The sequence below is a fragment of the Orcinus orca genome, chromosome 11 (assembly GCF_937001465.1).
Source record: "Orcinus orca chromosome 11, mOrcOrc1.1, whole genome shotgun sequence".
Classification (NCBI taxonomy): Eukaryota; Metazoa; Chordata; class Mammalia; order Artiodactyla; family Delphinidae; genus Orcinus; species Orcinus orca.
Window position 1 is genome coordinate 57595547 of NC_064569.1, and position 14787 is coordinate 57610333.

At 36.1% G+C, this 14787-nt stretch overlaps 1 protein-coding gene across 1 annotated transcript; it reads left to right on the forward strand.

Annotated features, from left to right (window-relative positions):
- The first annotated feature begins 34 nt into the window (after positions 1-34).
- On the forward strand, positions 35-13829 carry THAP2 (THAP domain containing 2). The gene is made up of 3 exons (XM_004281896.4): positions 35-710; positions 6758-6953; positions 9989-13829. Exons 1-3 carry the CDS (start codon positions 640-642, stop codon positions 10376-10378), a joined length of 657 nt encoding a protein of 218 aa, XP_004281944.2. The 5' UTR covers positions 35-639; the 3' UTR covers positions 10379-13829.
- Positions 13830-14787: the final 958 nt, after the last annotated feature.

The window sequence follows — 14787 nt, forward strand, 5'->3', positions numbered from 1 at the left end:
GCGAGAAGAGAGCTCTGGAAGTGGCTCTGCTCGTGACGTCACTTCCTGCGGCACGCAGGAAACAAGGCTCCCAGTTCACGCGATAATAATTAGGACAACGCGATTCTCACTGGGAGTTGTAGTCTTTTTTTTTGGCTCTCGCTTAGAGTTTGTCCTTCCAGTCTGAGGCCCGTCCCCACTCCAGACGCTGCTTTGGGGTTTCTGGGTGCGTGGCGGGGTAGGCGGGCCCGTTCTTAATCTCGGCCGTGAGAGTTTCAGGGGGATGGGAGGGACACACGTCTTTTTTTTAATTGCTCGGAGGACAGCTGCTGAAGAGAAGCAGTAGTCCTACTCCCTTTTGGGAGCTTGAGAGAGGACGGGGTGCGTCCGCCATGTTGGTGAAGGTAAACGAAGGGAATTAGAGCTCCAGGACTGTCGGCTCCTGTGGCTCAAGTCCGCCATATTAATAAAGAGAAAGGGAAGGCTGACACCCCCCCCTCCCCGCACACATACGTACACCCTTTCTTCCCACCTAGCTCCCTCAGCTTAGCTGGGTGGGCCCTTCCCCAGCCTCGCTTGCCCAGTCTCTTCCCGAAGAAAGCGTAGCAGCCCGCGCCTCAGATTAGGCTTAAGACAGCGCCGAATGAGGGCGAAAGGGAAATGCCGACCAATTGCGCCGCGGCGGGTTGTGCTACTACCTACAACAAGCACATTAACATCAGCTTCCACAGGTAACCTGGGCAGGGAGTGGGGGTGACGGAAACGGGAGTTCCTAGGCTGGGTATCGCTTGTGTGGAAAGAACAGGATTCTACTAATTCTAATAACTTCGCTAGCTAGCTAGCTAGTAGCAGGGACGCATCATTTTTGCCCTTTGTGTGTGTTTCTCAAATCTGTCCAATTTTTCGCTCCCTTCGGGGAAGGTTTACTCACTTTGTAAAAGAGAGCCAGGTTCTCTCCGTAATTACTCCTTCTCTAGAAAGTGACAGGAGGATACCTTAATTTTCTATTCTTTTACTCCCTATGTGTTAGACCAAGTTTTGATATTAATGACGCCATAAGAGGAAGCAAGATCTGCCTTTTCAAGTCAGCAGTCACCTAAAAAGCCTGCTGTGTTCCCGTATAATTAGTCAATTCTCACTAGCTGGATTGACATGGGAAGCATTTAAATTTCAAATAGTCACGCACAGTAACTCTGCGGAAAAATTGAGTCATCATCGTAAGTAGCCGTGGAATTAAGCGATGTTAATGAAAGTGGAAAAAATAAGCTTTCTATTCTTACTAGAACAGAGTAATATAAAAAGAACCCAGGTTATGTTTTGCCTTCGTTTGCTGGAAGAGCAATCAAAATTCTTTATTTCTGTCAAATCAGAACTCTGGAAAGCGCTTTGAACCCTACATGAAACATAATAAGTACTTGGTAAATGTTTACCTTCTCTGCAAGTGCCTGCCATATGCCTGAAGAAAAGAAGCATTCAAAAAGTTAAGTACAAACAGTTCTGATTTTATTTACCTCACAACTTAAGATCTTAGAATGTAGAAAATGATATCCTTGACCTTTCTCCCTACTTCATTATGACAAAGTGTACCCACTTATTAAAAGTTACCACTTAAAAAAAAAATCCTTGTGGTGTTTCTGTTTTTCATCTACTTCATGCAAATGTAGTGCTTTATTCATTCATCCATCAAATGTGTACCAAGCTCTTATTTCCCCGACATGGTGCTAGGGATCCAGAGAATTCTTAACCTTCCTGGAGTTGGAATGAGAAAGACCAACATAAATAATCGTGGTCAAGTGCCAAAGAAGAGACCTTCAGGGTCTCTAACTTAGCCTTGGAAAGTCAAAGAACACTTCTCAAAGGATGTGAAATTTCAAACGAGACCAGAAGATGACATAGATTTGGTCCTGTACGATACTTAAAGGATTTTCTATTTTATCCAATGAGTACTTGAGAAGCTATGGAGGGCTTAAAAAGAATGGCGTGATTAGATTTGTATATTAAAAAGCCCTCAGGCTGCAGTGCAGAGAATTACAGTGTTACTTAAAGAGCTGGTCAAGCATCATCAAGAGATGAATTTGACAGAAGGGAGCTTATTACAGAATGTTAATGCACCTGCTATTTCACAAGGATATCCTGCTACAGCATCAACTGAACTAAATGTACTTCTGTTGCTGGCACAATCAGCACTTGATTAGGAGAGGTGAGCGTTGATAGAGAAAAAAGTTGGGAACCTGTAGTAAAACAATGGAGAGTCCACCCAGTGGCCTAGACTACAGTGGTACTGACAGTAGAGATGGAAAGTGGACAGACTTGAGAAATGTTTGAGGAGAAACTACCATATATGGTCATTTGATTTGGAAGATGAGGGGGAGGGAGGATTCAAGGGACCAATAATGAATGTTTAGGAGATGCACAGTGGTACCCTAACATACATACCTCCTCTCCGTGTTTGACTGTTTGCTATGAAATTAACATTTTCATGTGTAACCCCAGAAGTTTAGGTGTTAAAATAACATTATTTATAATAAAATTAATCCCTATTTCATAATTAACACTGTTCACTCCTTTCCTAGGACATTGGTAGACTTCTTTATCCCCATGTACAGCTTATATTGCCTAAACTTACTGTCACCATTTTTCTTTTACTCAGCCCATTCCAGTCTAAGTGTTGCCAGTAATAATCTTTTGCAACTGTTCTTGCTAACATAAATTGTCACTCCAGCGTCCTTTTTTCATGGCATGTGATCATTTCCTCCTTGAAATACTCTCTACTTTGAATTATTTGACACTAATTTTGTGATTTTTATCTTACTTTTTTGGCCTAACTTCAGTCTCCTCTGCCACTCCACCCCCTGACCAAGGTCTTCCCACTCTTATCAAAAGGATTGCAATGGTTCCTGTGGTCTTGGTTAACATTTACCTGTTAATGCCTCCCAAATCAATACCTCTGGTCCAACTCTCTCTAATGAGTTTTAGACCTATCGGTAAAGTGTCTCAGTTATTTCCCTGGTCTCTTCAGTTCCTCACATTCAGCGTACTAAAACTGTACTACTGAACTTGCCCTTCTCCCAAACCTACACCACTTCCCATATTCCCTTTCTCAGTAAATGGAAACACCATCCACCCAGAAACTAGGAGGTCATCCTCCCTTGACTTCTCACCATTCCCTCTCAGTTGGATTATTACAACAACCTTTTAACTGGTTCACTGCTTCCATTCATGCACTCCTAACCGCTCTTCTATAATCAATAGTGTGTTGCTAAATTTTTAACAACAGGATTTCCAGGAAAGGGGGAAAGCCCTGATTTGTAATGTTTGTCCAATTTCCATGATATAAATACTCCCACCGTAACTGGTTATAAGCTACCAATATGACATCACTGATCATGGAGTTGGGAAGAAACGTGCAATACTACCCTATTCTATAGCATTTATTCCATACAGGTGTAACAGACATAAGTAACCTGAAGAGTATAGACAACAGTAAAATAATTAGGAAGTGATGGGTTTTTAGTATTTATTACCTTTGTTTTTAATTTATTTAAATGCAAACTTACATAATTTAATTTTTAATAATGGCTGTGTTTAACAACCAGTTAAAACATTTTCTGTTGACAGCTCTAAATTAGGCCTCTTAATGGCTTACCAATGCCATTTTGGATAAAGTTCAAAATTACTCTTTAACTTGGAAAGTTCTCCATCTTCGTTTCATGTCATAACACTCTTCCTGTCCCCAAGATACTCTTTAACACTCTTCACTACTACCATCCTCATTTCCCTAGCTAATTCGTACTGTCTTAAGGCCTCTTGACGAGATTAGCTCTTCCTGTTTTATGGTTCCGTGCAATCCTGTACTTACCCTTTTATAAACTCATGACACTTGTAATTACTTTTATAATAATAATAAACAGCATTTATTTAGTATTTACCACATACTATGCATTGGGCTGAGCATTTACTCACAATGTCTCATTTAATCCCTAGAACCACACTAGGTACCGTTATTACTCCACTTTATGGATGATGAAACTGAGGCCTAAAAAGATTAAACAACATTCTTAAAGTCACCCAGCTATTACATGAAGGAGCTGGGATTGATACCTGGTTTGATTACAGAGACTATTTTCAGCCACTCTTTTCTACTATATCAAGCTATTTGATTCTCTACCTTCCCCATTACAGTATACCCACATAGAAGGTAGACATCATAAAGGTAGATCAGTTTTGTTTACTACTATGTCTTCAGTGCCTAGGACAGTGCTTGGAATGTAAGAGGCATTCAGCTGTTAAAGACCCAAGCAAAATAGCATTGTTAAAATACTGAGTGATTTTCCAAAACTACTAATGTTTCTGAAAGCCTGGTTCTATTATTGTGTAAACAAGAATATATCCATCTATTAACACCATGTTAATTTTTTAAAATTAATATTTACATGATTTATTATTACTTAAATTCAGTTTATGGGCTGCTTCTCCCACCCTTTGAATTTGCTGAGAAAAATCCAAACAACACGTGCAAAAACATGATTAAGGTTAATACTGTATAAAACATTATCTAAAATCAAATATAAAATTGTTGATTATTCTTATTTTATTTCAACACAGGTAATCTAAAGATTATTTAGTAATGCCAAACTAACTCCATTACTTTGTATATTCATTGATTCACTCAAAAAGTTCATTGAATGCTTACTAACACGAAAAAGTAGTGAAAAAACAGCTCCTAACCAGGAGAAACCTGTGATCTAGTGGTGGAGATAGAAAAGTAAACAATTAGAATACAGTTATATTAGTGCTATATGATATAGGAACATCTGACCAAGTCTTCTGATCATAAAAAAACTTGTTAGGAACATGGGATTCCTAAACTGAGTCTTAAAAGAAAGTAGAATTTGATCACGTTAAGGTCCAATTGGAGACGTTGGTTTCATAATTTAAAACTTTTTTTAGTTTAAAAACGAGCTAAAAGGGGAGGGGGTGAAAGATAATATTTGAAAGAAAGTCTTCATATATCTGAAGAGTCTTATACAAATGCTAATACAATAGTGCTGATAGTACTTATTTGTGCTTGAAGTCCCAAGAAGAAGAAGTGTGCTTATAAACTAAAGCTTAATTTTTAGCTTAATCCTCAGGAAACATTTTCAGATCACTTTGAGATGAGAAAGTGATCAGAAAGCTTTGAGATGAGAATACATTACTATTAAGAGGTGAGGGCTAGGCCGAGTAGATAAAGTCTCCATTAGAGAGACTTGTATTTCTAGTGAAATGCAAAACAACGTACATATATGAAAACATGTGAACTGCAGAGTGACACACGAATGTTATCCTCAGGTGAGGGTGTGTTTGGGGCAGTGGGGGTGGGGACATGAGATGGCAGGGTGTCTTAAGTAAGTAAGTCTGGGCCTTCACCTCTGTGGCCCTCCCTGCTGGTAATTTGAGCAAGCCTAGTATATCTGACACAGCCAAAGCTGTTACCTAATGAAGCTTCAGTTGGGGGCTTTTGAGCCACATGATCTTCTAACATAAATTTAATGGTTCTTTTTAGGTACTAGTGAGTTCATAATTAATACTTCAAGGATAAGGTAGTCAAACTAAAGAAGAGTTCAGTTCAAACTTAGAGGAATGTTGATTCCTCTATTTGCAAGTCAGTCAACACAGTTACCATTCGAATTTTTAGACAGGCCCTTATATTTTTCTCTTCCTTAACAAGTGTACACTGGGTGCATATCAGTATATTTTATATCTGAAATAAATATAAAAGGAAAAACATTCCTGCTGGGCTTGTCATCAGCATTTTACTTTTTGTAGTAATTAATTATGCCTTCTACTGTACAACATAGCTTAAGAGGTCATTTTTTTAAAAATATATGCAGTTTAACTTCATGCAAGTAATATAGTGAATTATAAATTCATATATTCTGTATTTATATTAATTAAGCAAATTTTTGTTGAGTCCCAGCTGTTTGCAAGGCACTACGTAAGTGTTAAAGTTAGATAAAAAGATAAAATGAGGGCTTTCCTGGTGGCGCAGTGGTTGAGAGTCCGCCTGCCGATGCAGGGGACATGGGTTCGTGCTCCGGTCCGGGAAGATCTCACATGCCGCGGAGCGGCTGGGCCCGTGAGCCATGGCCGCTGAGCCTGCACGTCCGGAGTCTGTGCTCCACAATGGGAGAGGCCACAATAGTGAGAGGCCCGCGTACTGCAAAAAAAAAAAAAAAAAAGATAAAATGATCCATGTCCTCGAGAAACTTATAATCTTCTTTGATTTCACTGAAATTTATTAAAATGGAAAATTACAAAGCAATGTAGTAAGAATCATAATGAACACAGAGGAAGGAATACCAGAATCTGTCTTCATAAAATTTAATCTGTAGATGATCTGATTTGTCTTGACCACGTACATGAGCAGCAGATCAAAGCACTGTAAAATTATTCCTGCTTATAATGGATCTACATAAATTTGATCTAGATCAGTTTAGTCTTGTTTATTTTACTGCCCTTGTTAAGGACTCGTTTGGGAAGAAAGATCTCTTTTTAAAACCCTGAAAAATTAAACCACTTAAGTTAGTTTTTTGTTAACTTTTTTACAACTTATAAAAATGAGCATGAATTGGTTTCTGTTCCAGTATCTGGATACCGGAAATTGTTAAATTTATATGTAAATGGAAGACACTTTAAATTGTTACCTTTCAAATTTTCTTTTAACCATTGAGGTACAACCAGAATTGTGATAGTTGGAATTTGAGTTGCCTTTTTTTTTTTTTTTTTTTTTTTAAAGGTTTCCTTTGGATCCTAAAAGAAGAAAAGAATGGGTTCGCCTGGTTAGGCGCAAAAATTTTGTGCCAGGAAAACATACTTTTCTTTGTTCAAAGCACTTTGAAGCCTCCTGTTTTGACCTAACAGGACAAACTAGACGACTTAAAATGGATGCTGTTCCAACCATTTTTGATTTTTGTACCCACATAAAGTCCATGGTAAGTAATACTACTTTTACGCCATTTTAACCATTTTTAGAATCCATCCCTTTTTGTTTGTAACATGGAACAATTAAGAATATATTGAGGGCTTCCCTGGTGGCGCAGTGGTTGAGAGGCTGCCTGCCGATGCAGGGGACACGGGTTCGTGCCCCGGTCCGGGAAGATCCCACATGCCGCGGAGTGGCTAGGCCCGTGAGCCATGGCCGCTGAGCCTGCGCGTCCGGAGCCTGTGCTCCGCAACGGGAGAGACCGCAACAGTGAGAAGAGGCCTGCGTATCGCAAAAAAAAAAAAAAAAAAGAATATATTGAAATTCATATATAATGCTGTGCCTCAAGAAAACTGCAAAACTGAAGATGCAGGCTAGAATTAGTGCTCAGCACTCCTGACTCCAATATTCTTTCCCCAACCTAAACTGTTTTATTGTATTGGAATTTTACATCATTGTTTATTATTATCAATAATTGACCCATTGGTAAAACTGAGAAATGGTAATGAAACCTCCAGCATCGCTCTGCTCTGATTTTAAGATGATATGCAAATAATGTGTGTTAAGTGCTTTCAGGGCAGCACACCCAAAGAATACCAGAGTTACACCAAAGAATATAAGTTCAGAGGGAGGCATAACAGAAAACCTCATAGAGCTCAGGCATTTCGGCTGGGCTTGAGCTTGGAGTTTGGAACGTAGGAGAGGGTTCTTGACTTTGCACAGCGCAGCTGCAATAGCATGATGAGAACAAAAGATAATGAGTTGAGGAGTGAATGGAAAATAAGTGTTAGCAAGTGATATTTAAAAGGAAGGAGAAATTTAAGGTATAGTATGAATGTATTAAAACAATGTTTTATCTTTAGGGAAGATCTGATCAGAGGGGAAAAAGCTAGCTGAGAAAGACAGGGTCACTGAAAGGTTCAGAAGGGAGGTTGTCAGAGTGGAAATTGAAAAGTGCCTTTCCCTCATGTAAGAATTCTCAAAGAAATGTCAACAAAATAAAGAGTTTAGCTTTGAAAAGGAAGATAGACATCTTTTCCTCTCAGAGAGGAAAAATCACTGCTTTTCTTGAGTTATTTTTGACAGTTAAATTTGTAAATCTACATGAGTTACTATCTGAATGGAAGAGAAGGGAGAGGAGATTGTGGTAAACCAATTATCAGAAAAGCTCCAGGAGGGCAAGCATTTCATTTCTGAATCCTCAGAACCTCAAATAGTGCCTGGTACATAGTACAAACTCATATATTTATTGAATTTGAAGTATACCTTGTTTTTGACATTTTGATCATTTATTCATTCAACAGATGTTTACTAAAATTTACATTATGTCAAAATCCAAGTTAGATGCTGGGAATATACAGATCAAAAAAGAGTCCCTGCCAATTCCCCTAGACAGAAGGAATGCCAGTTGTAGGTTTCATGAAGACAGGAACCATATTTATCTTACTTGTTCACTGTTGTGTCCCCAGGAATTCATAAATGAATTCCTGTGTTTCAATAAATGTTGAATGAAAGACAAAGCTATGAAATTAATCAAATAATCTGGGAACTATAAGTGGTTTAATATTATTGGAGTAAAAATTAAGATGGTGAATGGCAGCACTTCCCTGGTGGTGCAGCGGTTAAGAATCCGCCTGCCTGCCAATGCAGGGGACACGGGTTCGAGCCCTGGTCTGGGAAGAATCCACATGCTGTGGAGCAACTAAGCCCATGTGCCACAGCTACCAAGCCTGCGCTCTAGAGCCCATGCGCCACAATTACTGAAGGCTGCACGCCTTGAGCCTGTGCTCCACAACAAGAGAAGCCACCGCAATGAGAAGCCCGAGCACCGCAACAAAGAGTAGCCCCCACTCGCCGCAACTAGAGAAAGCCCATACACAGCAATGAAGACCCAACTCAGCCAAAAGTTAATTAATTAATTTTTTAAAAATGGTGAATGGCAGAATGGGGTGAGATCCTAAATGGTACAGTATGCCATGTAGATATTTTGGCATATAAAAAAGATATTTTTTTCTTTAAATAATAGGGAGGCAAAGAAGAATTTAGCCAGTATTAAATCATCAGATCTGTTAGAAAATTATTGTGTGGCAGAAAATAGACTAGTGAGGATCAAAATGAGCCAGAGATCAATTAAGAAGTTTTTAATATATTCAAGCCAGACATGAATGATATGGGCTTGATATGGGTAGTAGCATTAAGAATGATGGAAAGGAGGGACTTCCCTGGTGGTTCAGTGGTTAAGACACTGCGATTCCACTGCGGGGGGCGTGGATTTGATCCCAGGTCGGGGAAGATCCCACATGCTGCACAGTGTTGCAAAATAAATAAATAAAAATAAAAAAAAAAGAAATGAGAGTGAAAAAAAAAAGAATGATGAAGAGGCGAGGATTTGTGATACAGATATTTAGGAGATAGAATTAATAGGACTTGATGACTAATTGAATGAAAGAGATAAAGGGAAAAAAGGGTCCTCAGGTTTCTGATTTGGAAAGAAAGTTTCTAGCCAGATTTTAAAACCTTGAATGTATCAATAAGATATAACTGTGCATAATTAATAGGTAAATCTATTCAGGAGCTTGATACTTTGGAATATGTTTGTATTAAGTAGGACCACAGGTCTGAAATATTAATCAAATTGAGAAGATAGTATTTACCTAAAAAAGAGATCAAATCAGTATCACAAATAAACCAAATGTCTAAATGCATTCTATACTGTCCTTAGAATATTGCAAAGAATCTTTTTAAGTCTCTACAGAATCATATTCAATAATTTGGAAGAGACCTAGGAAGTCCATTCTCTATTTCCAGACCAATGCTTTTATCTCTCTGGAGAGAAAAGACAAAAAGAAATAGGTGGCTGGAGTTAATTCAACCAGTTGAGAAACTTGAATCCATGACTACATGAGATAGGCTGCTGATGTTTCCTATCAAATTTTTAAAATCAGTTTTTAAAAGAGCAGTTTAAATACTGTTATCCAAAACAAAATTTACTTATTTGTGATATTCCATAATTTATGTTCAACCCTCTAATTTTATTCTGCTCAGAAACTCAAGTCAAGGAATCTTCTGAAGAAAAACAACAGTTGTACTCCAAACGGACCACCTAATTTAAAATCAAACATTAGTAGTCAGCAAGTACTACTTGAACACAGTTATGCCTTTAGGAACCCTATGGAAGCAAAAAAGAGGATAATTAAACTGGAAAAGGAAATAGCAAGTTTAAGAAGGAAAATGAAAACTTGCCTACAGAAGGAACGCAGAGCAACTCGAAGATGGATCAAAGCCACGTGCTTGGTGAAGAATCTAGAAGCAAATAATATATTACTTAAGGGCACATCAGAACACATTTTACCAACTGCCTTAAACAGTCTTCCTTTGGAAGATTTCAAGATTCTTGAACAAGATCAACAAGGTAAAACGTTACCAATTCTCTAACTGCAAAACAGACTAAAAGTACCTTCAATTAGGATTTGATGCTTGAACTTCATTCTGTTCAAAGGTAAAGATATTTAAGGAAATTATTCCAAAATTGGGTATTTAATAAAGTTTTACCTGAAGTAACAACGTTACTGCATAATTTATTTATGAAGACTTGGTTGCAAAAAAAAATGGAGAACTTCTTATGAAACTTATTTGAACGAGAATGGAAGTGCCTTATGTGAGAATCATGTACTTAAATTTTTTTCTAGGAAATTGTATGTTTGTAAAGTGTTTTGTGTTTTTGTCTTTTTAAACTTCTTTTGAAGAACAGTCTATGACAAGTAATGTTTTTAAATTATATTATAAAAAATTTTTTTCCTGTACCAAAGTTGGGATATTACATTCTAAGTAATTTGCCTAGTAGGAATTAACCAACATGAAATAAAACTTTAAAACTGCTGGATTTTGTATTAATTAAATTATTATTTTTGGCACTGTGATTGGGAAAAATTTTAGGAAAAAACCTGAAGTACAGGGCAAGTTCTTTTATTTAAACTTTTCATATCTTTTTATCAGTAAAACTGAGCTAATCATGGCCTCCCTCATAACAAAATTAGCTTTTGCAATAGCTTGTAAAATATTTTGAAAATAGTATTTTCAAATGTGAAGTACCTTTGCATCATCCAAGTAACTCAGACTACTAAAAACAGGTAGCTGATTATATTCACCTTCTAAGAAAGTATGTTATGAAATAACAGAGATTGAGATCTAGCTTTTACTTTAAACAAAAAGATAAATGTATACCACATTTATTCTCATAATAAAAATATTACATATTCTATTTCAAAACTGATACGTTAATAGGCAAACATGCTACACAGTTCCATGTTAGGAATACTCCCTCTGTCCCCATGTGTGTTGATACCAAAATTCTTAAGCTTTCTTTTTTTTCCATAAACCCACAATAGAATTGAATTATAGAAAAGTACTTACCATATTATATCTTTACAACTTATAACCTAAAATGAAGTCAATTTATCTTACACATCAGCTTGATTTTTGTCTCCTCTTTTAGTGAGAGTCAAATAGAGCAACCATACTGCATAACAGAAATAGAATGTAGATCTTTTTAAAAATACATGTGTCTCTGATAAAGCTATGCAAGTGCTAATTATTTTACAAAATAGAATATCAGAACTATTCTTATAGTTTCCATTTGAACAATTAAAGGGTTTGCCTTATTTTACCAGATAAATGTTTAATAAGAACCCTTTCCTTCAAACAGCTTTGGTCAAATCATGTAAAAATTTATTAATGTACAATCAGGTTACCCAGGCCTGATTTGAGCTTCTGACACCGCCATATGAAAGTAGCATATACATAATCACATATTACTGTAAATCCTTCCCATAAGGTAATGGCTACTTGGTGATAAAAATTTTTTTATAACATTTGCTGAGCTCCTAGCAAAAAGTCTTTTTATATTATTAGCACCCTTTCTTTTAATAAGGAATGCCTCCCAAGCAACTAGATGCACAAAGGCAGGAAACGTCTCTTTTAGTTATCATCAGGCACTTAAAATATTTATGAAAATTCTTTTGTGTATAATGTAGACCTTGTTAGTCATGTTATCTTTTTTTTTTTAAGTCATGTTATCTTTAATATTGGATGTAGCTCCTTGGAATTGTCATTACATGTTTTCAACTATCTTTATATGGTTTCAAACATACACATCAGCAAACACTTACTGACCATTTCTATTTTATACCTCAAAATAAGTTGGGCAAGTAATCATTTAAACATAAACTATGTTTCCCAAGTATAAACTCTCACGTGATTCACCGCCCCTCCCCAATACAAAACAAAACACTAATGCAGGCTGATTCCCATCTACAATAATACTCTGATATCTTAATATAACATTTTTTAAATCACAAAAATAAAGCATTATAAAATACAACAAGCTTTTGGCAAAGTTACTTAGACTTCATTTATTAATATTTGAGAGCACTGAATAAACTACCACTCAGTAATTCTAAAGTAAAAATTTTTGCTGGTTTTTCCATGTCATTTTCATGTTACTGTTCCAATAACATGCTCCAAACTCTCCCTGCATCAAATTATTTTAACATACATCTGTCTACCTTAAAACTACTTTCATTCATAGAGAAAAACGTAAAAGGAATCTTTTAAAAATCCTGTTTTCAGTCTGTTGATAAACTTATCACTTAGCTCGTAGACCATAAAACTAATCAAAATTATAACAGTTCTTTGTCCTCTGCTTTGACACAACACATATCCTCTGTTTTATGCCTGTCATTAATTCTATGTCTACCAGGCACTAACCCCTACAAAGGACCAGCCAAAGGCTAGGATTTGATATAAAGATGAATATGACATGATTTTCTGCCCTTAAGTTGCTCAAAGTCTCTTGCGAGAAACAAATATTATTCATAATACAATGTGATAAATGCTATGAAAGATGTATGTGTGAAGCGCTTTGAATTGGAATTTAATGAGAACGTGTAAACTTTAGACCTTTTTACAATGAACCAGTTTTCTTTTGAAACAAACAGATTTTCTTCTTATAATGACTTACCAAAGGAGATTTTCTAGAAGGACATGGGTGTTGACCTGAATCACATACAGTGTTTAATGAATTGTAAGACTTTTTTTTCCCTGTTAAAATGAACACTGAACAAATTTGTTGTTAATGATACCTTGTTAAAAGGAAAACATAAGTAAAATATTATATCAAAGCCAAGACTGGAGTTTGACATTTGATGTTTTTACTAAACAACAAACCCTACTATCACAAATTTTTAAAAATAATTTTAACTCAGAGTCTTAAAGTGAACAAAGCACTATGGCACCAGTTAGTTCTCTTACTTGCTCTACACACATATTCTGTGTGGTAGGTGGTATTATCTCAATTTATAGATGAAGAAATCCTTGTTAATGTAATTTATTTATTCATTCAGACATTTATAATGTGTCAGCTGGCACAAGGGATAGAAATGCAGTAATCTAGGAAGTTCTAGATTGAACACTGGTCTTCAGCCTCCAAATCCTCTTCTCTGACCTCTACATTATAACCTTCTGTTAAATATATGAATCATTAAAATAGGACAGGTTATGTGTCTCAAAAAACTAAAATAAAAAATATTGTGTGTATATATACAGTAAAGACAGTCTGTGAAGTCATTGTTGATCTCTTCGAGGTAGACTTTATAATGTTGGGTTTTTCTGATCTCATTTCTCAATGTTAGAATACGGGTAAATTTTAATTTTGATATAATATAGAAAGTGGTTCCTCTTTATGTCAGAATATGGGATTGTTTTAGTATTTAGACAGTTGGAAACTTCATAAAATTAATGATTTTACAATGTATATTAAACAATTGCATATTGTTTTCACAAAAAATGTATTCTGAGTATGTTGATATTAAAAACTTTTCCAAGGAAATTACTGTCATGCCTATTATTTCTAAAATATGTACATAAACATTTCTGTGGAAATCCATCCCCTAAATTGATCCCCTAAAATACTTCTGTAGAAGTCTGCCTCCTTAAATTGAAGCAAACTGTAAGCAAAATAAAGATATGTAAAGCCTAGAAGAGGAATTATCATTTTCATTTTATGGCTCAAATTAAACCTAAACATACATTATAGTTTATTTGCACTGTTTTAAATACTGGTTATACAATCTACACCAGATATATGAAGGGCTATAAAAATGTTCTGTCTACTCTGACAATAATTTGAGGCTCACACAGAGATTTATTTGTAGATATGCTTACCAAAGCATTATTTTAATAGCAAGGAAATATGATTTTTTCTTATTAATTTTTTCTAAGTATTAAAATATTATTTAGTACTTTAATTTAAAAAACACTGTTAACATTCACTAAGAGACACTGAGCAAACTAGAATGAACCAGATGGAAATGGTTCCTGTCCTCAAGTCTACGGGGGGAAAAAAAAATTCCATTTGTTTATTCCTGCCCTCACTGTCCCCTACCGTCTTCCTAATGCCCTTTCAGAATAAGTTGAATCTAAAACAACATACCAGTCTTCAAATTGCTGCCTAGGCTTTTAAAATTTGTGCTCCAAAAGCTTAAAAAAATAAAAACTTTGGGTTCAATGCCAAGAAAGCAGATACGTGCCTATCTCTCAGATGAATTTTCAGTTTAATTATTTAGCTAGTATTTCAGACCTTTTTATGTCTAAATCCTCCATTCTCATGAATTTCTATTTTCACTCTCTTAACCACCACATCTTTACATATTGCCCTTACTTTAGCTTGGTCATTTAGCAATCTCCCTGTCATCTTTTAAGTATTAGCTCTGATGCTCCCTCTCTCTCTGTGACACTTTTCCTTAATGTACCAAAGTGACATAAGTGCTTCTCTCCTTGAGTCCTGT

Coding starts and splice junctions, on each gene's coding strand:
- THAP2 (XM_004281896.4), top strand. CDS start 640: ATGCCGACCAATTGCGCCGCGGCGGGTTGTGCTACTACCTACAACAAG. Junction 711..6,757: donor ATTAACATCAGCTTCCACAG/GTAACCTGGGCA, acceptor TTTTTTTTAAAG/GTTTCCTTTGGATCCTAAAA. Junction 6,954..9,988: donor GTACCCACATAAAGTCCATG/GTAAGTAATACT, acceptor TATTCTGCTCAG/AAACTCAAGTCAAGGAATCT.